The sequence below is a fragment of the Curcuma longa genome, chromosome 10, assembly GCF_044706935.1.
Source record: "Curcuma longa cultivar G26 ecotype Majalengka, Jawa Barat chromosome 10, ITB_CL_G26_1.1, whole genome shotgun sequence".
Lineage (NCBI taxonomy): Eukaryota > Viridiplantae > Streptophyta > Magnoliopsida > Zingiberales > Zingiberaceae > Curcuma > Curcuma longa.
Window position 1 is genome coordinate 7,201,460 of NC_133870.1, and position 24,471 is coordinate 7,225,930.

Here is a 24,471-nt window from a genome sequence, read left to right on the forward strand (position 1 = left end):
CACAGTCACACACACAAAAACAAAACTAGTTAATCTTGAAATTTAATAGCTAGAAACAAGCTACGTCATGCAAAATTCTTCCTCGATGCACCAAGACTGCCTCCACCTTGTTACGTGTTGACATCTTTCTCCATCTTCGCATGCAATCTGTAGGCCTTTTCAATGCCCTTCAACTAATCCTCTGCACACCTTCTCGTGCTGCATTAACAATGGCTTACTGCATGCATCACCATTCACTGTTCCGTTCATGTGTGTGTATATATACACACACACATATAGACAGTCACTTCGTCTGCGGCCACAATTCCTTATCTCTCGTGGACGAGTCGTCATGGAGCTCCTTCTCGTGGCTTTCGCACTGTTGGTATTGGCTTCTCCGGTCATGAGCAGAGCAGTTGAAGGTGGCGGCGTCGACGACGAGAAGAGCTATTACTCCCCACGTAATTAATCATCACACTTCGTCGATCGATCTCTGCTATGTTTTGGGAGAGTAAATCTATGTTGTTGTATTCATTCGTGCGTGCATGCATGCAGCTACGCGGAGGACTCCATGCGAGGCGCCGCCGTCTCACGGCGGCGGGCATGGTGCGGCGCCATCACGCAGGCCACCGCGGGCGCCGCCTCAGGGGGGTGGAGGATGCTATTGCTCACCGCCAGTGACCACCGCACCTCCTCCTCCTCCACTAGTTGGGCCGGTAATACCGAGTCCGCTCGTGCCTCTGGTGCCGCCGACTCCGACGTTGCCGGCGATCCAGGCGCAGCCGCCTCTGGTCCCCCTCGACCCTAACATCTTTCCCTTCACTTGCGAGTAAGATCACAAAACATAATATTAACCATAATGAATTAGATTCTATCGGTTGCATTCTTGTCCGGCCGGTTTGATTTTGATAACATGCAGCTACTGGAGCACGCACCCGGCGGTGATATGGGGCTTGGTGGGCTACTGGGGCACCATCGGCGCCCTCTTCGGACTCCCGGCGGCTGCCGCTTACGGCACCGACCTCAGCCTCCCGGCGGCCCTGTCCAACCCGCGCGCCGACGGCATCGGAGCGCTCTACCGCGAAGGAACTGCGTCGATGCTGAACTCATTGACCAGCCGGAGCTTCTCCTTCAGCCCGGAGCAAGTGAAGGCGGCGTTCAACGCGGCCGTCGTCTCCGACGAGGCTGCAGTGGCGCAGGCCCGCGTCTTCAAGAAGGCCAACGAAGGACATCACAAGCACTATTAGCAGTTAATTAAGTGTGTTAACCCCTGAATTAATGATTAGGATCGGTCTACATGTGGCGTAATTAGTAGGTGTAATCCTCGTTTAGTTTGTTGATCTTGTTAAATTAGTGCATGCATGCAGTTTGTAGCTAGCATTAACCAGTTCATGTCGTTAATTAAGAACAACTTTTCTGATAAAATCTTAATTTACTATACTACAAGAACATCTTTTGTGCAAATCCAGAATAAATTATATACAGGAACAAACATACAAAATGCAAAAACAAAATAAATAAATTAATTAACTACAACTTTGTAGCAGAAAATAAATTATATAGCCTGCAACTCTAAACTTACTTAAAACATTTGGATGAAAATTAACTTCAAATTGTATACCTTAGCAATAACTTTCACAGCTTACACCTTCAACAACTCAAGAAAGACATCTTGTTGTGAGTCGAATGGCAGGGCAGTTCTCCCTTGGCAAGAACAGCAAAGGCCCTTTCTAATTTACTAGTTCACTTGGCCTTCCTGCCAAAGGAAAACTGCACTGTGATTCTTAAACCTCACAGAAACTAATGCACTTCTTTTTCTTCCCCTTCTTCATGTTGTTGCTCATGGAGGTTCATTGCCATTACTGCAACTCTTGCACCTTCCTCTTATATCCGCAGGCGAGGTGAGAAGGTGTGCCCATGGATTTGGATATGCCACAGGATATAGAACAATTCTCTTTTAATTTCTGTCATGGATCTCATTCTCTTAACCTCCACTTTCTTCCAAAAGAAACCACCTTCATTTCTAGCTTCAACACACCAACACATGAAACCATCAATCTCAGTGTCGAGTCGAGAATGCATAGTGATCAGAGATGTCATCGAATGTTGTCATCGACGGCTAACTCTGCACTCATAAGCGCAGCTGGAATGCTAATACCTGATGAAGGAATCTTCCAAGGCATTCCACTTACAATGGCACAGAGCATCCCTTGGCACCTTCCATCCTTTACTGTTTAGTGTTGATCTCCAGATGCTTTGCAGATCTCATCCAGTTTTTCATCAATAAGAATCTTGCATCCTTTATATCTTTCACTTCGCGATTATTTGAAACAGGTGAGCACTAGTGATGTGTTGAAGTACATCTTGTTTGCAAATTGTGTCAAATTTCACAATCACCAACTCTGTGCTCGCATGATGGATGTGGAATCTTCCAAGTAAATGACCTGCATTCTAAGTGAAAGCTCCTGGCCATGGAGAACATGCCTTGGCATCTTCCATCTTTGCAATTTTCAATTCATATATTGTGGCCAAGCGCATAAACAGTCGGAAAAGACATGATTAGATGATGATAATAATAATGATATATACTCGGACAGAATGTCATTACAATTACTCACTCGATAACAATGATATGAATTTCATCTCGCAATCAAATAAAATGTATTGAATCCAGTACCACCCTACAGAAGGAAGTTATCGAAGAAGAATATTTACCAAGGACTATGCCCAATTCTTGCTAAGTTAGAGCCTATGCCTCCTAATAAGAGATCAAAAGCTATATATTTAACAAAAAAGCAAAGTTATTGAATATATGTACATGTCATGCATGGTATTTGCAGAGGTTTTCAAAACCCATATACTCATTATTTTTGATTTTTTCGATCATGTTGATGATACCAAAACCACCTGCAATAAAAGAGAGGCATAACGAGTGGTGACAAGTTGTTCGTTCAATATATGCTTTGTTTGATGGGTAAATAGATTCATTGCATAACAAAACCAGAGGTTTCACTCACCTAAAGTGATGGCATTGACAAAGATCATCGAAGCGAGAATGAAGATGATAAGAGACGCCCTCCCAATTAGAAGGATCAATCTCCTTACTACGTGTTGCCCCACAAAGGCAGCAACTGTGGCCACAAGGACAAAGTAGGTAGCTGCATAATCAAAAGCAATTTATTTTTCAATGAAGGTTTGAAAGATTAAATGATCGCTTTGTAATTGTAGCATAATACTGAGTAGAGTACCATATGGGACTGGAAAACGTTTTAAAAGGTAGTACTCAACGGCAGACATGGATGACGAGAAAGTCATGGCAAAAGTTGCTGTTGCACTTGAAACCTGCAAAGTTTTCATAGTTAAGCATGGCAAAAGTTGCTATTGCACTTGAAACCTGCAAAGTTTTCACAGTGAAGCAACATACGTTAAGGAATTACTAATTGTTACAAGCAATAAAATTGCATGTGCATTTCTGAGAAAGAAACATGTTTTCCCCTTCCAAACATCCATATCCCGTAAGCAAGTTCACTCCAGAAATGAGATTGAAGCTAATAATTTGTCAGCACTGATTAATATGGTTAAAGAAGTCTGTGAACTGAATTAAGTTCTACGGCAGTAAAGATGAACAAGACTGCAGGACATGAAAAGTTAACGAAATGTTAGTTGAATAAGGATTGCCGCGAGTGCTGTAAAGCTAATACCATTTATCAATATCTCCCTTTGATTGGCTTGTTTACACTTTACAGCCCTACTATATATAAGTGTCATGGCCTTTTTCTATTGGCTAAACATGTTCTTTTGCTTGTTATTTCAACAAACTGATTAGGTTCAAAAGAGGTCATGATCTAAGATAATTTCAACAAACTAGATGAAGCATACCTCATAAAGCTAATCATTAATGTAATCATGAAGGCGACAACGAATCACCTGAGGAGGGATGCCAAGTTCCAAGAATAATGGACCCAAAATAAAGCCACCTCCTAGACCGAGTAGCCCACCTACTATACCACCAACTATTCCAGACGAGCAGTATACCAACAATTGGCTAACTGTCAAGTTCAAGCCTTGAACTCCCCTGGAAGCAATAACCTTCTCCCCTTTGTATAAACCAATTGCTTCGTACAAAGTAACTGAAATTGAGATGGGAATCTGCCAGAAAATAAAGAAATGATTTTACAAATATCACAAACCCCAAATAACTAAAAAGGAAGGAAAAGGAACTTCATCATACCTGTAGGAAGTTTAATATCCAGTACCATGTCGAACATGTAGCTGTAGAGTTCTGGAATAAGAAAAAAATGAATCAACTACCTTCAATCACCTAGCTTTAAAGTCACAAAATAGTAGAACATTCTGTTGGTCTCTCACCTTTGTTATTTGCAATACAAGAAAAGATATCCATACAAGCACTAGCAGACCGAGCTCCTTCCAGTAAATATTTTGAAGGAATGGAACCTGCATCTAGAGAAATGAACTCCAGCAAGTTAGAGTTGGCAGGATGAATTTTGATTTTCAAGAATGTGCTGGCATACTACCTCAAGTTCTTCTGTCATTCTTGCACCTTTTTGTTCGTTGTTAGTAGGAGCAGTAGGAAGAGGTTCATACTCGATGTCTTCGTCCTCTTCAACTAAGATGATAACACTATTGAGAAAAATACCAATCAAAATTTAAGGAACAATGTATCGATGCGTTTATGCATCCTTACCACTGGGTACCGAGCGTTTAGCAGCCTCCTGAAATGGTAAACAAGTAGATCGGAGTTAATAGGTGTACAATACTGATTTGAGAATTAAAAGGCTTTTACCGCTTTAAGTATTGTCTCCCGTTTCCATGTGTCAACACCTTTCATGAAAGCCTTGGTTGAGGTCCCTAAATTGTTCCAGCTTAAAAACATCAGAAATGTTCTTTCATCTTTAACCGAAGAAAATGATCATCCACATTGAATGTTAATTTACCAATAAATAGGACAATTAGAAGGACAGTGACCAGCCAATCAGGGAAGACAACATTAAAAATGACGCCGATACTGATTCCTAGCATAAGCATGGGTTGAACGAGCAAAGCTAGGTCATAGTCAATGATGGGCATATCTAAAGATGGATGCTTCAACTTAAGGTTGTAGTAGACAGTAGAACCAGCTGCACCCATAATCATGCCTGCCCATGAACATTAAGATTTCAGAGAGTTCATCCAGTGACACAACCATACAAAAATTTAACCTCAATGACATAGAAAACGCATGCCAAAAGAACACATTGATTAGCAATGGAACAAAAGGAATGCACAGAAAAATAAAAAGACATGAATTTGAGGGCAAGATTCCTTACACTTTGATATTGCAGTAGCGGACTTGGGATCAAAACCTACGATCAGAGCGAGCATGGGCACAAAAATTCCACCCCCACCAACGCCCCCGACACTACCAAACGCTGCTCCAAAGAACCCAATCATGGAACCCACCACAATTTCCCACCCAAATTTCATAGGCTACCGTAAGAACAAACTTCCATCAATCACAAAAGTTGATCTATCTTGTGCGGAGAAACAAATCAGAGAGATGATAGAAAAGGTTTACCGGCCAAACAGGATTGTAAGAAGTTTTATCAGTCTGCCATAGAAAATGAAACATCTTTGAAACATAGTTCGATTCAGTATCATCTTCCTGAGCAATCTTTGAATCCCTCAACACCTCAATCCCAAGGCTGCGATCCGACAACACCACTGCTAACGATACCAAGAAGCAAAAGAGTCCGAGCATCGCCACCGACCCTGACCTTCCCGACCATTTCCATTCCATCTCCATGATTCCTCACCTTTCCCCCGTTCTCCGCGATCCTGCACGCCAAAAGATACCAACTTTGTCCACAAGCGCAGCGAAAGATCCTAGGTTTCGTGCCAGGCAGCGACCAATTTTCGCCCTTTCCCGAATAAAAACTCACCGAGAGAGGAACGGAAGCAGAAAGAAACTCCAAGGGAGAGAAAGGGGATGACAAGAAAAGTAGAGGCCGAACGAAACCCTAGGGGAAAGCGAGCATGGCGTCAAGTGCGGAGATTTCCATGCTATCTGCGTCCAGACATCGTGAACGCGATGAACAGTAACTATCCTTGCTAAATAGAGGCAACAATTTTCAGAGAAGTCCTATTTTTTAGCAAATTATTGGTTCGGTCATCAATAATATTTTATTTATGGGTTTGTCTTTTTGCACTTATTGATTTAATATTTCTAGGGATGAATTCATATAAATCCACTGTTTAAAAAATACCTCTAGAGTTCATTTATAACGAGAGGCATTCATGACTAAGAAAAATATACAGTAAACTTGACATTTACATCCTTAATTATGGGACGAAAACTTCATTTGGAGAAGAAAAAAAAACCTAAAAACTCCATAAATTAAACCTTTTCTTTCACTTAATTTTCAAGACACGAAATATGAACATCATCTACTACTCCGTCTTCTTGTTTTCCGCCACCCTGACTTCATATCCAGCCCCGTCCTCCCTCTTCGCGACCGCATACGGTAAATACGTGCCCATAATCTTGTCCCACGCCACGAAGAACGGCTGCGCGTAATTATGCGTGCTCCCCCCGCCGCGCCGCCGGTGGTGCACCTCGTGGTAGGCCGCGTTGTTCCCGAAGACCAGGTGGAAGGGATTCCACGGCAGCAGCAGCCCGCAGTGGTCGTCGATCCCCTTCACCGTGGCGAAGCAGAAGAAGGCGGCCGCCGTCGCTGGCGACATCCCGGACACGAGGTAGGCCAGCGCGCCGGCGACGGTCTCCGTCAGCACGCCGTCGACCGGGTGGTTGTACTGGGCCGCGAAGGCGTAGGGGGCGACGATGCGGTGGTGCCACGAGTGGAACTTCCGGTAGAGGAGCCTGTTGTGGTGCATGCACCTGTGGACGAAGTACTGCCACGAGTCGAACACGACCATGGCGACGAAGAATCTGGCGGCGGCGGCGGCGGTGGTGGTCTCCGGTTTGTGGCGGTTCGGGTCATCGCCGGCCAACTGCAGAGAAGAACAGAGTAGAGCAGTGGTTAATTAATTGTACATCACAAATTCCACATTTTAGATTCATAAAAACAAAACTATAAAAGCAGCAATTTCATCGTTCATAGCACAAGAACTTGTCAGTGTTTTGTCAACACTGAAGTAATGGCAGTACAGAAAGAAGCAGAGCCGATTCGACCACCATTCATTACGCAGTCAGCACTTCTTGCCATCAGGGACAGGTGAAGCAATTTAAGAACCGACTCATTAATGACATTTAATATCAAATCTCCAGGGCGAAAAAAATACAGCAAAACTGTATACAAAACTTGATCATTCTACACCTCTTTGCATCTTCTTTCCAGACAAGTCATTCTGTTTTATATTAGATTCTTTTGTTTTTCAAGAAAAGAGAAGGTAAACGATGAAGTGATGACCTTGGTGAGGAGGAGGGTGAGGGTGGCCTGAATGACTTGCTGCAGGAGAACCCCCTTAACAACCTCAGCCTTGGACGCCAAGTTGTTGCTCTGCTCCTCCTTGCGGGGGTGCAGCCTGTAGCTGTCCAGGCCGCTGAAGCAGCTCAGCGCCTCATAAACCCCGGCGTAGAGCCAGTAAACTACGATGGGCATCGCCATTAGCATCGCCTCGTCACTTTCCAAGGACAACTCCATGAGTTTATTGCTGCGATTAAGATGCGTTCGTACAGGGAGAAGAAGTTTCAAGGTCTGTTTGGGGCCAATGAGAAGAAGCAGATGATGTTTGTGGTGTGGGGCAGTTGATTTGCTTCGCATGCATTTATAGACCAGCGAACTCTACTGCTGTGAACAGAACAGAAGAGAACAGGGAGGAGGATGAAATTTTAAAACATTTAGTCAAGTATCAGTTTATTTAATTTGATTTAATATAATTTTATGCGATTTTGTAGGATTTTATCATTTACAAATTTAATACAATAATATCTTTTATTGTCGAAAAGTGATACACGTTATAAATATAAAAATATGTCTTTTACAGTGAAATATTCAACAATTCTTTTTCTACTCTAAGTGCCAAGTTACATGAAGACCCCTCTATATAATCGTAATTATATTTTTTTTGTCAAGTTGAGACTATAGAAAGAACGTTCTCAATACTTACAAGGACTTAGATGTGATTTCTTGAATTAGTTTTTTTTTTTAAAGTAGTCTATTGATTTGATAGGAGACGTGGTGGTATTGAGATAGTTGAATTACATATTAAATATAAAAATCATCTATTTTCAAGATTAATTGAATTCAAATTTATATATTAAAAATTTATGAAATCCTTGACACAAACTTTGACATAAACTTTTTAATATCAGATCATCTATTTTCAAGTAATTGATCCAAATTTATATATTAGAAATTTATAAAATCCGTGTACGACACTAACCTTGCTGCGTGATCCATCCAAACATTACCACCTCCATTAAGGCCATTGACCAAAACACAAAGTCAATGTAGCTTATAGCCACTATACAAGTCAGCATAAAAGTTGACCAATTGCAGTTATGATTGCTGGTTTTGCAGATGAAGCAGGTGAGACCAATAAATGTCTTCGGCATCAACGCCGCATCTCGTGCCGTGTATGACTTCCACTCGTTCATTAATATTTGGGAAAAAAAATTAATTTTAATTATTTCTGGGTTTTTTTAAATGAAAATTTTTTATCGCATATTATATTAGACCATTCTTTTTCAGCGCCGACCATTTATGAGCCGAGCAATAAGGTCGGAGGTGCTATTTAATGACACTGAAAAAATGTGTGTATATATATTAATGTCACGAGCTGAATTCATCGTATGATTCATCAATACAGTTTATAAAGCGAATTTTGTGAATTAATTAATATAAGTTTAGTCATTAATTAATTTAATGACATTGTGTATTAATTAAATGGGGCCAATAATTGAATGAAGTATTTGATATTTGCGATCCATTGACGTGAACCAAAAACAATTATGTGGAATAATTTACACAGAATGTGTAACATTCCATGCATCTAGTAGCAATTGAATCTATGAATTTTTATTAATTATGAGTTGGACACTTTAACCCTTTAGCGATGGATGCTTAACTTAACACATCATATATTGTAAATAAATAAATTTCAATTGGGATGCTTAATTTAACATATCAGATATCATAAATAAATAAATTTCTTGTTGAAATACAATCTTTGTGCGGAGGAGGTATAAATATCAATAAAGAGATATCAATTCAAATCCTGGATCGTTGAATTGAGAGAGATATTGAGAGTCACTCACTATTTCTTAGATTCACGGATCAAATTCAATTTCAGTGAAATCTTTCACTCACATTTTTTTCCATAAAGAATGCTTTATGAAACTTTTTGACCCTCCAAATTTGGAGTATCTTTCTTTCACATGATTTGCAAGTTCAACAAGCAATCGATATTTCATGATCAAAGGTATAGGACTACTTGTAATAGCAGTTCTCGACCATAATGGAAGGCCTAACTATTGTACCATAGCCCTAGGTACTCATCCTAAATGCTCCTCCACTATCTGCCCAAAACCTTGTAAAAAAGAAAAGTAAATCACAATACCGAACGACTTCCTATATGACAAGAACTAATTCCTCAAGAATATATACTCATAGAGATTCGAATCTTATTTTATTATTACAAATCTATCACTCTTATACCACTCAGTTACAACTCAGCTAATAAATAGCAATTAAAGTATATATATACGAAAGAAGGATATAGAAAGAATTATAAACAAAATGAATAGTTGAATCAAATATTTTATATGATTCAATGAAGATTAAAATCTTATATCTTTGCTATATCAAAACTAAAACAAGAAGATGATAAAAAAGAGAAACTATTATCTTTTTCCATAAGAGAAATGTGGCTGTATATCGTAGTCATTATAAACAAAAATATCGTGCTAAATAATTACAAAAGTTAGATGTGCGCCTCAATCATTACATACATCATTCCGCACCTATTCGTAGTTGTGTCTATGCATCACCCCACGTTAATTAGTTTACTCAGGACTTGTAAACAAATTGGCACCAAGAGATCCAGACACAAGACACGATTAATTCGAGTTGCTCTAATCATGAATGTGGCACCTTGATGCGGAGTCGTTTCAGCTGCACGACCACCACGCTGATGTTGTCTTCGCTCCCTCGCAAGATGGCGAGCTTAGTCAGTAGAGCGGCGGCCTCGGTGGGGGTCGATCCGCCGACCGCATCAGGAAACATCTTCGCTGTCCTCCCATTGAGGCATTGCCTCGCAATCCTGCATGCCGATTCGTTCGAGACCACGTCCCATAAACCGTCACTGGCTAGGATGAGGAACTCATCCTTGTCGGTCCTTTCGGTCACAGTCACATCTGGTTTTGATATCACAAATGGCTTCAGGTAGTAGTCCCCTGTAAATGCAATGAGCAACCATCCATAATCTTCATTCAGATTCACACCCATGTAACATGTTACATACTAGTATCCTATTCCAAGTAAGAAACATACCAATAGATCTGGAAGTGGCAAGGACACCAGAAACACGATAGCCTTCCCAATTGATCACCCTACCTCCAGCTGCCTCAACTCTTTCGATCTCATCTGGTCTATCAGCCTATGCATGGGAAGTAACATGAGACCAACAAATGAAGACACTCGGATGGATTATTTGAATGACAAGTATCTTATCAACAATTTGTCACTTCAGAATTTACAGACGATCTATGCAGTAACTAACAAACACTGTAGTCTAAGAAACAATCTGCTAGTAAGTACTTGTTAGTTTTATATCGCAAGAAAAATATTGTTCTGAACGTGAGTGTACCGGAACCCTGAGAAATCATTTCATCCATGTTGAGGGACAGACAAAAAGCCTTTTAAAAATCCTACTTGTTTACAGATAAGGGTGATTTTCAGGATAATGCATGTGCACAATTAAGTAGCATGTTGGTGGATTAAACTTCACAGGAAGAACAAAGGGACGAGTTGAAAGCCGGATCAGTTTGTACTATCTCATCAACTTAACTTGCTAGATTTTCTACAGTGAAATCGAGGTTAGACTACTGCTGGAACTACACATGCAACTGTCTTAACATGAGAGAAGGATTATTACAAGAACAGGAAACGAGGCTAAGTTCTTCAAGTTCTGATTGTTTGTTTAAACAATCAGAAGAGGAAGCCAAATCTAATAAAAAATTGAGACAGAACTCAAGTGGGGAGACTTCTTAAATTGTATTTAAGAATGGAGTTCATGAAGTTCAGTGGTTCTAGATTACTGCCCCTTCGGACAGAATGGATTTTCCTGTCCCTAAGGCTCCAAAGTATTTTGACCTGGACCACACACAGATATGAGAAAACCAGACTCTGATGTTTGACCCCTCCTGAACAAGAAAGGATTCTCTTTGCCACCCGCCGTCATACAAAAGGTCATAAAAACGCCTAAATATGTGGCAATTATCAACTCATCATTATCCAAGTTAGCCAAGTCTTATAAGTCTCTTTTTAAAAAGTGGTATAACAAGGCAAGAAAAAACCTCATTAATAAAATGCCACATGTCAAATTCAAAGTGCCCAAGGCTTTCAATGGGCAGGCATTTAGGTTCTCACAAAAGACTAGTAAATACTTCCATGTTTACCATGCAAGATATTAAACATTCATCTAGCATGTGGCACCTTAAATGAGTTCTAGATTTGATGGACTGCACACTGCAACCGTCCATACGGCGTATTTACGAATTTTCCTAAATTTCTTTACTCATATCACATGACTGCTGGACTCTGCTAGTAAATTTACCTCATATCACATGAACTCTATCTCGAATCTCCCCAAACAATAATTTTGAAATCACTCGTGATATGACAGAATAGAAACAGCAACCACATGCCCCATTAATTGATTTCTTTGGTAATATAGAAAGAAATTACTTCTACGCTAGAAAACAAGTAGAAAGTTACCTAAGAAATGCAAATGCAAACAACAAAAAGGCTTCATCTTTATGAGTTCAAAAGAGAGCCAGTGGCCAAGAGCATGAGCCATTTGTTGAGTGGATTACAGTATTCAATTCCCAAATTAGTGAATACAATCAACATGGTTCCTCATTGGGACCAATATCACCGCAACCCAAAACCAGATTCAAATTTTTTGAATAGTGTGAAGAACAGTAAGGAAACTCATCAATCAAGAACATGCTATGTATTTAGTTAAGAACATTGCAGTAATAAATTTACTTTGAACACTAATCTCATGGAGAAAAAGAAGTCATCTTATTTTTTTCTTCGCGCATTACCATCTCCCATGAGAAACACATGTATAATGGTTAACATATAATATAAGGAGGACATTTAGATAAAAAAAAGGCAGTACGTAGAAGCTTTACCTTGTGGTCGAAGGAGAGGGGCACGGCGGCACCGCCTCGGCAGAGCACGGCCCTTGAGTCGCCGCAGTTGGCCACCACGATCCGGTTCGTCCCCACCACGGTCACCACCGCTGTCGATCCCATCGTCCTATCTGACGACTCGCCCCGTGCCATCGCCTCCACCTCCTCATCCAACCTCGAGAAACTGGCCGACATGACATCCCTCCACCGACCCTCCACCCGCGGCCACCCCCCGGCCGCCACCTCCTCAGACAGAACGACGTGGAGCCGCTCCCGGCACAGATTCGCCACCCCTGCGCCTCCATGGCCGTCGTACACCCCGAAGAAGTCGTGGCCAGAGGGCGCTGCGAACTCCGGCGCCACCGAGACCGCGTCCTCCATATCCCGCCTCCGCCCAATTACCGAAACAGCCCCGTGAGAATGAACCGCGACCCGAGGCGACCCCTTCCGCTTCTCTGGAGCATCCCCGCCGACGGCCAGGATCCCGATGAGCCCGTCGTCAGCATCGCGATCTGGCGGAGACGATGACATCGAACCGCCTTCTGACGGATCCTTGGGGCGTTTGACTCCGACGGACCCGGCGCGACAGAGCTCGATCCGCCGTCGGCGAGCGGACACCGGCTTCTTGTGTACGTCCTGAGTTTCGTTTTCTAGAAGGATGCCACCTTCCCCCGCGCTCTTCGAACGGGGCTCGTCGTCGCCCACCATGGTTTCGCCACAATGGTACAATGTATTCGAACGCTTTAAAAGAAGCAAAGAAGGAGAAGGAGAAGGAGAAGGAGAAGGACGAGAAGGAAAAGGAAAGAGGCAAAAACTCGACACGAATTAGTTAAGAGGAAAAGAAAAAGGGGCTGTGGACAAATGTACACCGTTAGATTCTCCACGACACGCCGATTGAGCACCACCTTCATGACGCCGTTTGAGAGGACCACCCGCGACGTGGACGGCCGAGATGGGATTTGGGACGGCACGTGGCGCAATCATTGGTGCAGATAGAGATTTCGAGGTGGCGTCCAGAGCGGGCTGTTATTGCTACCCAGTTTTTTTTTACAATTTTTAATTTGACACGATGGGGATCCGGGATCCAGGCGTCGCAGTGGGAAGCAAGCCGTGAGGCGGTGGGCTCGGAATGGTGGTGCGGGGTGAGAATAGCAGCTGGTTACGGCGGCAACGTGTAGATCGGACGGAAGCGGGGCGAGCGGTGAAAGGAAGGTTGACCACGTGGGAGAGACGCGTAGCCATTCGTATCAGGATTGCATTGAATAAGTTAACGTAATGGATCATACGATTTGTCTTCCCTTCTCAACACTACTTTCTCAATTTTATTTTTGATTTTTTTAAATTATTTTTTGGGCTTCATTATTATTCCGACTAAATGGCGACTTCCTAGCGGAGCTTGAGGGCGAGGATCAGGATTGCATTGAATAAGTTAACGTAATGGATCATCCGATTTCCCTTCTTTATGTTGCAACACTACTTTCTCAATTTTATTTTTGATTTTTTAATTATTTTTTGGGCTTCATTATGATACTTTTTCGATTTACATGTTTTTTATTAAAAATATATAATGGAGTTGTTTCATGGTGATTATCCATGCGACAGACACTTAAATTGCGTAGGAAGATTCGGATTAATAATGATTCATGATTTGTATTAATTAATTAATTAAAACCGTTTAATGATCTATCAGCTGAGAGGAAAGTCGAAATGAAAGGTTCATTAATGTGTATTTAAAAAAAAGGCTGAGAATAAAGAGAACTCTCTAGATTTATTTATTTTGTACAAAAAGATAATTCTTGTAGCAATTAAAACGGATTTTATTTTTGTACCTGAACTTAATTGGTAGTGATAAATTGATAGAAATGCTTTTAAGTCTGGAATTCACGATATTTAATTATTAAGGTGTACATCGTATAACGGGGAGATTTCGGAAATTTACTGGTACGGAAATCGATATACCGGTACGCTACGGCGGCTACTGTCGCGCACTTGCCTTGCCACGTTCTCGGTTTGCCTCGTGCCGATCCACACGAAGCCTATTATTTCGAGCTAAAACTAGAACCGAGTCCAAAAGGAACCACCACCTTCTCCCCGATCTCCCCCTTTTCCTCTCTTCCTTCGATTTCGCCGATCGCCGTCACGACGATCTGCCCCCGGCGGCCTCATTCTCCGCTTTCCGATCTACGCGCTCGGCCTCGGATCGAGGAGTTCTTAGCTCGGGAGATTGTATACGGGTGACTGCCTTTCTGTCCTGTCGTTTAGATTTGATTGGTATCTGGCATCCTTTCTATAAATTTTCTCCTATTTCTGTAGTTTCGTTGTTTAAATTATGATCGAAAAGAGCCTGCTGTTTATGATGACTAGAATTGATGTTTTAAAGGTGGAATTTTTGAAGGGGAAAAAAGAAGAGAGTGCTCTCTTCCTTTCCTCTCTCACTAAACATTGCATTTGTGAACTGTCTCATTCTTGTTTTGTTGCGTGATGTCCTTGTACGGCAGGTGCTCAGCAAGTTAGATGGTATATAATGCTGACTTAAACGGCTTTGTCAATCGCACGAAGAACCCGGAACGTTCGACTTCAAAGGAACAAGGGTGGAAAGAGGGCTTGGATCCTCCTTGAGATAAGAATTTTGTCTTGAGACGTGCAACGATGATGGTGGATTCAGGTCTAGCTTTGGAGCGTGGAGCTGCTGACAATGTATCGCCTGAAAAGGATCACGAAGTAAATAGTAATTATGCAAGTGGAAGATGGGAAAGGTTGGCTGTAAATCAATGGATTTTTTTCTCCATTTGATATGTGATTACGCATTTAGGAATTAGTGTGTGCAAACTTTAATTTCACAGCAATGAGTACATTGAGATGGATGTGTGAGGTTACTAGAAAAGATAAAAGCAAAGTTAGTACTATCTAGGATAATTATGTTTAGTTCAATGATAGAATGAAAGAAAATATGTTGAAATGGTATAACATATTTTAAGATAATCTATATTAGACACGTTGTAATGATCAGAGTTGAGTTTGAGGAGTAGAGGGAAGACAAAAAAACTCTATATAATGTAAGTAGAAATGATTTGAGTATCTAGATATTGCTAGCACTATTAGAGTTCAATTGTGGGATAAAATGCATGTGGTGAAACCCAAATACTTGGGATTCATGGCTTGTTGTCATTACCTTTTTTTGGCCAGTGGTATTGCCTTTACTAGGGGCTCACAGAGGAAGGACATATGGGCACTACAAGTTGAGAGCAAGAACTGTTGCGGTCTTTATCTGTTTTTTTTTTTTTGGTTTTTTGAGTCACTACCGGCAGTAAATTTCTATTACCTGACCTCGATTCTACTGGATTAGCATATTTCACTGTATCTGTGCTGGAAATTCATTAGAATAAGAATCTTGTCTAGATATCTTATTTATATTTCATTTTGAGGATCATTTGCAGTGTGGATGCTCGTTGGCACTGTGGATATGCTAGCTTTAAGGGGAAAAGACCAAGCATGGAGGATAACTATGATCATAAGTCAGCTGAAATTGATGGAAAATTGATCGGCCTTTTTGGGATATTTGATGGTTTTGTTCATTATATAATTTTTATTTCTAGATTGAGCATGGAGTATTGTCATGTAGACGATTTCTAATACAGGACATGGTGGTCCACGTGCTTCTGAATATTTGAAGGAACACCTGTTCAACAACCTAACAAAGCATCCATTATTCATGGTGGATACAAAAGTTGCAATAAGTACTAACAATCTTGTCAAGTTGCTTATGCATATTGTAGCATTCTTTAGGCAGTTTTCTGTGCAGCCATTTTCAATTCGTTGAGCTTTCTTCTGTAAATTTACAGGTGAGATATTTAAAAGAACTGATTCAGACTTCTTAGCTTCTGAAAGCAATACCACTAGAGATGATGGTTCTACAGCCTCTACTGCAGTTTTGATTGACAAACAATTATTTGTAGCTAATGTCGGTGATTCACGTGCTGTAATATGTAAGGGTGGAAAAGGTGACTTATAATCCGATCCTTCTTTTTTCCTGACTTTTTGTTGGAAGTATGGTTTCAAAAAGATTTGATTTGTTTTGTCAACATGCGCAACAAAGAATGTACGAGTTATAGAGCTAGTCATAAAATGGGACGTCAGATGAAGGCAAGGTTAACATGTCCCTCTGCAGGTCCTAGAAGGATTGACATTGGTTTTGTTTTTTAATCATTGCTTTGGAACCTGATTAATTGGTGCTTTAAAGTAACTTTGTCAATTCCGTGGCTGAAACTGATTCTTTTAGTTATCTCTTTCCAGAAATTTTAATAAGGGATATATCATTATAAGTAGTTGAATTAATTCATTTCTTTATGGGTTGAACTTGTTACTATCTTAGCGTGCTATTGGCTAAAATAGTTCTGGGCATGTTCTAAATGATAAAATAAATTCTATAGTTAACAAAGATGAATCAATTCTATAGTTACTATATGCTACAGTGTGTAATGCACTTCTTTTCTCACTTTTTATTTTATCTTTCAGTTTCATGTTTCGCTTCTCTCTTGACTTGACAATGTAAAATATCTGTCCTTCACAAACTGTTAAAGTAAATAATTCTTGGTTGTAGCAATTCCTCTCTCTGATGATCACAAGCCCAATAGAAGCGATGAGCGCAAGAGAATTGAGGATGCTGGAGGAGTTGTCATGTGGGCTGGTAAGTCTACCAGCATTTTGGAAATATGCCTTTCTGATATTGTCATTATGTTTACAAGTTTAGTAGTTTTGCGATTTGGGGGTTAATCACAATCACCTAAACCAGTTCTTTAAGTATTATCAGAGAGGTTCCTGCTTCTTTATCCTGCAATGTGATATTTCTTCCTTAAATCAGTGAATTAATTGCACAATGATTATTTTTCGAGGGAAATGGGTTGCATTCCGATTGAGAAATTGTCTTGGGTTGATTGCGTGAATTTGTAGGTACCTGGAGGGTCGGAGGCATATTAGCAATGTCTCGAGCATTTGGCAACCGCCTTCTGAAACAATTTGTTCTAGCAGAGCCGGAGATTCAGGTATTCCATTGTACTACAGAAACTTGGCTGAAACTCTCCCTCATGGTCTATTAGCTCTATAAGATTGGTTCACACATTTTATGGCCCCGATATTGTCTAATATAATAATAACAAACTGATTACCCACACCGAGCATAGGCAGGCAGACTGGCAGCAAGGGGAGTGTAGAATAGGGCAGACATGACCTTCCATGAGAGAGAGAGAGAGAGAGAGAGAGAGGCCTCTGTCTTGGCGCAGACCAGAGAGATGATGATGGAGGGGAGGATCTGCGTGTAAGTTGGAGGGAAGGCTCTGCGAGAAGAAAAGAAAAGGGTAATATATGATTGCAAAGACTGAAGCCCATCCAAGTGTGGCATGCTGGGGTAACAAAACAGGATTCACTTTAAAGTTTAGTATACTAGTGACAATGTTGATCTTCACAGAATCATAAATTAACCTCCAAGCCGTTTGTATGCTATATTACATTGTATGCTTCATAAATCTCTGTTATTTTACAGAGGCACTATCTACCTGTAGAACTCATAGCAATCTATTAGATTCGATGCACTTGCAAAGACACAATTTTACCTGACAAGTTCCACAAAATGTCTCTGTCCTTCTGTCAGGAACAAGTGGTGGATGAAGACTTGGAATTTCTGGTTTTGGCCAGTGATGGGCTTTGGGATGTCGTGCCAAACGAGGTTAGATCTGCTTTCTCAATAAATATTTACAGAGTATTGTTAGCTATTTTCAGTTCTTCTGCTAAATTCAGGGAGCTTGTCATTGGCCATACCTCTCTTCATATTCTAATTCCACTTCTAGTCTATAATTGCTTTGTTAATCCTAAGGTTAGCATTAATAAAGCATGAAAAATGCGTATTTGAAGATGAATTGTATCCTCTATTGCCTTGTGCTTCATGAAGTCCTCCTCATCATAACATGTTTGTCTTTTATTCCAATGTATCCGTGTGGGTTGGTTTACAGTAGGCAGTGCTAGCGCATTGTTCGTTGCTAATTTCAACGTTTGTGTGTTCTTTTCCAACCCTGTAGGATGCAGTTTCTCTTGTGAGAATGGAAGAGGAACCTGAAGCTGCTGCTAGGAAATTAACAGAGACCGCCTTCGCACGTGGTAGTTCGGACAACATTACATGCATTGTCGTTCGATTTCTTCACGACAGAATGGATGTCGATTATCCTCCATCCTCTACTCAAGATCAACAAGTTCCATGTGGAGGCTCTCAAGATGGCGGTTGAGATGAAAATCAAAGCATGCCTAATTTTGCATATCAGATATTGTGCTGCACCAGCCAAGCATTAAGGTTTTTCTCGAGTCTATTACTCTGTTTTCCTAGCTTCATTCATTATTAATTTTTCGAGTTAAAAGAGAACCCTGAAACATTTTGATGATTATTTGATTGAATGTCTGCTTTTTTCGAGTCTATTTCTCTGTTTTCCAAGACATCAACCCCTTTTCTGAATCCTAGCTGCCCTTCACCCCAACTAATTCAGCTATGTTGATAGTGCTATCAAGAATTGCGTGCATGAAGAGCATGGAAACCTAAGGGTACGGTGTAATAAGAGAATTAGAATTTGAATTAAATAATGTGAAAATCAGGTTGATGAATTAATCAGATGAAGTTGGAATATATTATTCTATCAGCAAAATAAATAGAAAGTAATCGATTTTCCCTGTAAAAAGTTTCTTCCAAAAAATATTTACACTAATTACATATTTTACATGAATTGAACGTATCCTTAGGTTAAATTCTTGTCTTTTTTCGTCTCTGTGGGTATGATACAAAGATTCATCACTTAATCTTAAAAATAGCTATCTTATGTACATGTATGCATGCTACAAATATACAGAATTGTTGGTCAAATGTATCGACGAAGGTAGTCGACTCGAGTTGGATGCTTCAACTTAAGGAGTGCCTTCAGTTCATGCTTCCTGACCATCTCTCTTGATATATTAAGATTCCCTGCAATCTCTCCCAAGGTCCTTTCTCCCCTGCCATCCAACCCATATCTCTGTCGCATCACCAAGCTTTCCTTTGGCCTCAGTGAATCTAGCTGAAGAATTGAACGAGTTTCTGATTACTCACCCACTAAGCTGGTGTGGTTTTGAAAGTGTTTTAAAAAAACTTACCACATCGTCAAGAGCTAGTCGTAGAAGTGCAGGTTGTCTGCGTTTGTCACCTCCATCTAGATCAGTAATACCATTGATGTATTCTTCTTGTGTTACAATATGCTTTCCATTGAGCGAAAACACTGGTTTTGATGCCTTGACAACATCATTGTATCTTTCCAGTGAGATTCCTACTCGTTCGGCTATCTCTTTCTGGGTAGGTTGTCTTCCCAGCTCGAAGGATAGTTCCAGTTTGGCCTTTTGGATTTCTTGTCTGACCTGCGTGATCAGGAAATTTATTCCAAACCTAATTCGTTGCAAATTCAAGACAGTGATATAGCAGTGTGATCATACCGACTCAATCCCAAAAGGAACTTTTGTGAAGCTTGCAAGCGTCATCGATCGGATAATGGAATGTCGGATCCAAAAGAGGCCGTATGTGGACAGACGGAAGCCGTGCTTGGGTTCAAACCGATCGATGGCAGTCATGAGCCCTGTGACACCCGCTTGACAAAATTCTTGGAATTTATGTCCAGTTGCAATCTCTGGATAATACTTGTTGATAACAAATAAAACCAGTCGAAGGTTGTGCTGCAAAAGTATGAATTAGATGCCCATTATCTGGTCGAAATGCTCAATAACATAGCTAAATAGTTAAACTTGAGTTAAAATGCTATTCAATCATGAAAAAAAACTTTAAAAAGGTAATTGCATAGTTATAATCATGAAGATAATAGTTGTAAGTAGTTTCATGTGATCTATGAGCATTCTGTCAATCTGCAGTTATCTTGAAAATAAAATGGGTACCTTGATTAACTTGTTCCTTGCTGCTTGGCCAACCGCTAAATGTCTTCTTAATTGTAGAACACTCATGTTCACTGCATTTGCTAGCTCACCATCGGTTGGTTCCCTGTTCAGATCCTTAGACAATCCCTCCTTCACTTGCATTATTGGCTATTGTAGAAGAAACTTAGCAATCTTAATCAATGATCCCCAGAAGAGAAACTTAGCAATCTTAATCAATGTTTATAACTACTCTGAATAAAATAAAAGGTTACAATATTTATTTGCAATTTCTCATTGTTCAAATCAAAATGTCAAAATGGATGAACTCAATAACTATTCTGAAAGTTCAATCACTGATCAAATAAGACAAGAACTAGAAGGATGTATTTCAGCCACACTGACTTGTACTGATCAGTACTTGAAATCATAATCATGGAGATACATACAGCAACCAGTTGTGTTTAAATCCAACCATCCATCAAGACGAGGCAAGAATTAAACCAAAGAGCCAAAGGTAAAGTGTTACCTTCGTGGGTTGCATCAGCTCGAAAAGCCATGTGTGCTCAGCCGAGCTAAGAACTGGTGGTATCTTCACTCTCTTCCAATCCAAGCTGCTCAAATCGGTGGAGATGGAGTACTCCCTCACTAATGTTTCCACATCCTCTTCCAAATCCCTCCTCCGACCTCTCTTCTTCGCCTCCACGCTCTCCTCCTCCTCCTCTCGCTGCCTCAAACGCACTCTTTCTTCAAGACCTAACCTCTTCACCCTCTTCTTCTTGTTCCTAACCACATTCCCCACCCCCTTCGCCTCCCAGTCCGAGACATCGGCCGGGCTTAGCTTGTAGATGTTCTCAAGAGCGGCGGCGACCTCGTCGTATCCTGGATCTCTGGCGCAAGCGTCGGCGGAAGGAGCGACCGCGTCGGCGGAGACCACGGCGCCCTTCCGTCTCTTGGACCGTTTCCCGGGACTCTTCTTCGCCTCCTTGACGGGAGGGGAGACGACGGCTTCGGAGCACTTGGGGACGGGTCCGCCTTTGAAGGATAAGACGACGAAAGGTCGCCGTAGCGGCTGCGAGCGGCGGACCGCGAATCCGCCGCCGCTTCCGAACGCCGATCGGGAGGCTGAGCTGGGAACGGCGACAATTCCCATGGAAACACGCGAATTCGGTGTGGCTTCGACGGCAGTAATGTTGCTCTCCGATCACTCTCCGGTGGAATTCTGAGGCGGTGAATCGCCGGGTGAAAAAGCAAAGCCCGTATTATAGAGGACTGCTATTCGATCGAACGGCCTTCATCATTCCACGCAGGAAATCGGACGGCGGGAACGGGATGATGGGAGGCGGAGACGTGGCGAGAAGAGAAGCACGAAAAGGAGCGAGATATGTTTGGGCTCCGTGGTTGGCGAAGTGGACGCGTGGAAGATCCCAATTAGTTAGGAATATTTCCAGCGTAACAAAGAGTCGGTGGGCCCGACGGTCCACGTAAAGCGTCGCAAGCCATTAGAAATTGAGGTAATTTTTATGGTTTTTTAAAATTTTCAATCAAATACAAATGCCCATTAATCAATTTAAAATAATAAAAAATATAAGTTAGAAGCAAATAGAATGTTCTAGTATATTTTGTACTAAATAAATTGGATGGATTGAGATTCATGAAAGCATAATAATAATATATTTAAATACTTCATGGTTTCATCAATAAATACAATCAACAAATTTCTATTAGTGCTTCTCAATTTATTAATATTTTTTTACGCTTCAACACATTTCGAAATATCTACAATTTATTTGGAGGTTAATTTCGTAATTTCATCTATCCAGCAATCCTCGATTGGTTTCTTTTTGTCTTAAACTTCCACTTACACGCTTGGACGTTTGGCTTTCAGACGCTGTTTAAGTTGGACCCACAAGTTTTCTCCACTCCGGACCGAGGTTCGGTGTAGTGGGTGTGTGTCAGTATCTTCACTTCCTCATTGATGGAGCCTATAAAAAGGATGGCCCATGCCTTTCTTCTCTCTCAAGCAACGCTACGGGCTCTATCATCCGCCGCCTTCTGCGGAAGAGCCGTGCTGAGTACTAGCAATGCAGATCGCATCCGGATGATCCCCTTCCACCGAAGATCGCCGGAAATCTCGTTGCTCTAACAACAGTTTGAGTTCGGGCTCTGATCGATCCGACGTCGCGGTAAAGTGTGATGGAGTCAGAGGATGTGGTGGGGAAGAGCATTGGGGAGTCGGCGGTGGCAACTGTTGTGAGCCTCGCGGAGGAAGCGAAGCTCGAGCGAGAGTGATTCAAGGCTCCGGCCATGCGATCCTTAGCCTCTGCAAGTCCCTTGTCGCAAGGGGAGTAGTCGCCGGAGGAGTGTGAGTGTTTTTGGATCTAGTTTCAACAATTTAACTAGGTCTCGTTTGCTTCTTTTCCATTCCTTGAAATTATTGGCAACTAATCGCTACATTTAACTATCTCGTATGAGCCATTGTTCTTCTTTCGTAACTTATTATGCATTTATTCTTTATATGAAACATCTAATGTTGGTTGCTATTTCAAACTTCTGTATCCCTTTATTCAGTAAGTCACGACGGATTGGTTTCTGGATTCAGCTATGGTGGTTATGCTTACCTATTATATATCTGATCATTTGGCGCATGTGTTTTTGGGTCTATTTTCCATTATTATTCGCTAGTTATCGTCTTTTTTTGTGTTTTTCTTCCTGGAAATTATTGAAAATTTGTCAGTTCATTCTTGATCTAGTATGATTGATATTTCTTCTTTCTAACTTCTTGTGTCCTTTATTCTTTATCTGAAACGTCTAATGTTAATTGCCCTTTCAAACTTCTGTATCCCTTTATTTAGTGATTCATAATATATTAGTTGGTGGATTCAGAAATGTGGCTTATGCTTATCATGTTTTGTATCTAATTATTAGGTAAATCAACAGTTAGGAGATTGCAGTACATGCTAATGAAAAATGACTAGCACTGTGAGCATTATTCATATTCTCTGTTCGTTACATTGGATGATCAGATCCATGGTGAAATATTGGGGGTTAGTTAATTTGGATAAGCAGGTAAGTGCACAGATAAGTAATATTGGGCTTCCTCATATAGTTCAAAGGTTAGAATGATGGTTGGTTGATGATTCCTGGTCACAATTGACAATTCTGCAGGTACTGAGGTAGGTATTATAATAACAGATTTAGCTGGGTATTGTTTACCATTTTATACTTGTAACTCAATTGCAAAAAACATGATGGCTAGGTCATCATTCAGCCTTTTTCTCTGTTAAATGGGCGATTTGCATTGCTACTTGTTTTGCAAAGCATAAAAGTTAAAGTTTATTATTCTTGTATTTCTCTATGCATTGTTCATATCATAATATTGCTTGTATGTTGCATTGTTTAATATGTTTGGTAGGCATAATATTAAAATTATAAACCGCTTTATTGCTTAGAATTTCTCATCTTAGCCTTTGAATTGGAACCTGGGTAACCAACTTATAGTACTGAGAATGAACTGCTTAAGTAGATGTTGGATCTCAAAGACTGTCAGAAATGCAGCTTATGTAAGTTGGAGATGCATGGGATTCCCATTGCTACTGCTATAATTAGGTGATTAAATGTCAAGATAAACAATTTGGAGTCGAAGAAGATTTTAACTGGAATGTCATCAGGAATTATTCGATGTTTGGGTCACCAACAAATAATACAGTGCCTCAAAAGTTATGATAAGGTACAGTCATTAACTAACTAAAGTATCGTTATTTATACCATCCTCGGAATACAATTCTGGAAAAGTGATAGTTTTCAGGTCTTTTCTCAGGCAATGGTACTAATTGCAAGTGAATCATTCCAAATCTGGTCTTAAATTTCTTCAAAATTTTTTATTTTTATCAATCCTAGAATGTTTATTATTCTACAACAGTTCGTTAATCTAGTTAATTAATTATAGTCATTTCCCAAAAATATTGTCGGGCTGCTTTTTTTGAATTTCAAAGTAATCATTTTCAATTTTTTTCAATAGAAACTGTCATCTAATACATCACTGCAATATTCCCATAACTAATGTCTGCTCAGAAGATAAGTTATCCAGTTTAATTAGAGAGCACATTAAGTGTAGCTCCTGCCCTAGTATTCAGATAAACTTGATGATTCTTAGCATGCTGAGTGTTAGCCCTAATTTTATC

At 40.7% G+C, this 24,471-nt stretch overlaps 5 protein-coding genes across 6 annotated transcripts; 2 read left to right on the forward strand and 3 right to left on the reverse strand.

Annotated features, from left to right (window-relative positions):
* Positions 1-331: 331 nt before the first annotated feature.
* LOC141835570 (uncharacterized) lies at positions 332-1,226 on the forward strand. The gene is made up of 3 exons (XM_074722963.1): positions 332-440; positions 535-808; positions 899-1,226. The coding sequence occupies exons 1-3, from the start codon at positions 332-334 to the stop codon at positions 1,224-1,226; spliced, it is 711 nt and encodes a 236-aa protein (XP_074579064.1).
* A 1,119-nt stretch (positions 1,227-2,345) lies between these two features.
* On the reverse strand, positions 2,346-6,050 carry LOC141836143 (sulfite exporter TauE/SafE family protein 3-like). The gene is made up of 13 exons (XM_074723563.1): positions 5,919-6,050; positions 5,555-5,814; positions 5,307-5,466; positions 4,935-5,135; positions 4,784-4,848; positions 4,685-4,712; positions 4,515-4,606; positions 4,348-4,440; positions 4,211-4,261; positions 3,907-4,128; positions 3,228-3,321; positions 2,997-3,137; positions 2,346-2,886 (listed from the first exon to the last, which is right to left on the reverse strand). Exons 2-13 carry the CDS (start codon positions 5,780-5,782, stop codon positions 2,801-2,803), a joined length of 1,461 nt encoding a protein of 486 aa, XP_074579664.1. The 5' UTR covers positions 5,783-5,814; positions 5,919-6,050; the 3' UTR covers positions 2,346-2,800.
* A 313-nt stretch (positions 6,051-6,363) lies between these two features.
* LOC141836526 (sphinganine C4-monooxygenase 1-like) lies at positions 6,364-13,102 on the reverse strand. 2 transcript variants are annotated; one of them, XM_074724039.1, is made up of 3 exons: positions 12,821-13,102; positions 7,407-7,613; positions 6,364-6,987 (listed from the first exon to the last, which is right to left on the reverse strand). In XM_074724039.1, the coding sequence occupies exons 1-3, from the start codon at positions 13,064-13,066 to the stop codon at positions 6,427-6,429; spliced, it is 1,014 nt and encodes a 337-aa protein (XP_074580140.1). In that variant the 5' UTR covers positions 13,067-13,102; the 3' UTR covers positions 6,364-6,426. The 2 variants fall into 2 exon arrangements, with proteins under 2 accessions (XP_074580140.1, XP_074580139.1); XM_074724038.1 differs by lacking the exons at positions 6,364-6,987; positions 7,407-7,613 and adding exons at positions 9,855-10,393; positions 10,491-10,596 and having other exon boundaries at positions 12,359-13,102.
* A 1,317-nt stretch (positions 13,103-14,419) lies between these two features.
* On the forward strand, positions 14,420-18,820 carry LOC141836527 (putative protein phosphatase 2C 52). The gene is made up of 9 exons (XM_074724040.1): positions 14,420-14,592; positions 14,857-15,114; positions 15,796-15,923; positions 15,997-16,095; positions 16,201-16,359; positions 16,959-17,045; positions 17,309-17,400; positions 18,006-18,080; positions 18,430-18,820. Exons 2-9 carry the CDS (start codon positions 15,008-15,010, stop codon positions 18,631-18,633), a joined length of 951 nt encoding a protein of 316 aa, XP_074580141.1. The 5' UTR covers positions 14,420-14,592; positions 14,857-15,007; the 3' UTR covers positions 18,634-18,820.
* Positions 18,821-19,062: 242 nt separating this feature from the next.
* LOC141836525 (RNA polymerase sigma factor sigE, chloroplastic/mitochondrial-like) lies at positions 19,063-21,480 on the reverse strand. The gene is made up of 5 exons (XM_074724037.1): positions 20,817-21,480; positions 20,312-20,458; positions 19,859-20,095; positions 19,526-19,783; positions 19,063-19,449 (listed from the first exon to the last, which is right to left on the reverse strand). The coding sequence occupies exons 1-5, from the start codon at positions 21,438-21,440 to the stop codon at positions 19,255-19,257; spliced, it is 1,461 nt and encodes a 486-aa protein (XP_074580138.1). The 5' UTR covers positions 21,441-21,480; the 3' UTR covers positions 19,063-19,254.
* Between the last annotated feature and the right edge of the window lie 2,991 nt (positions 21,481-24,471).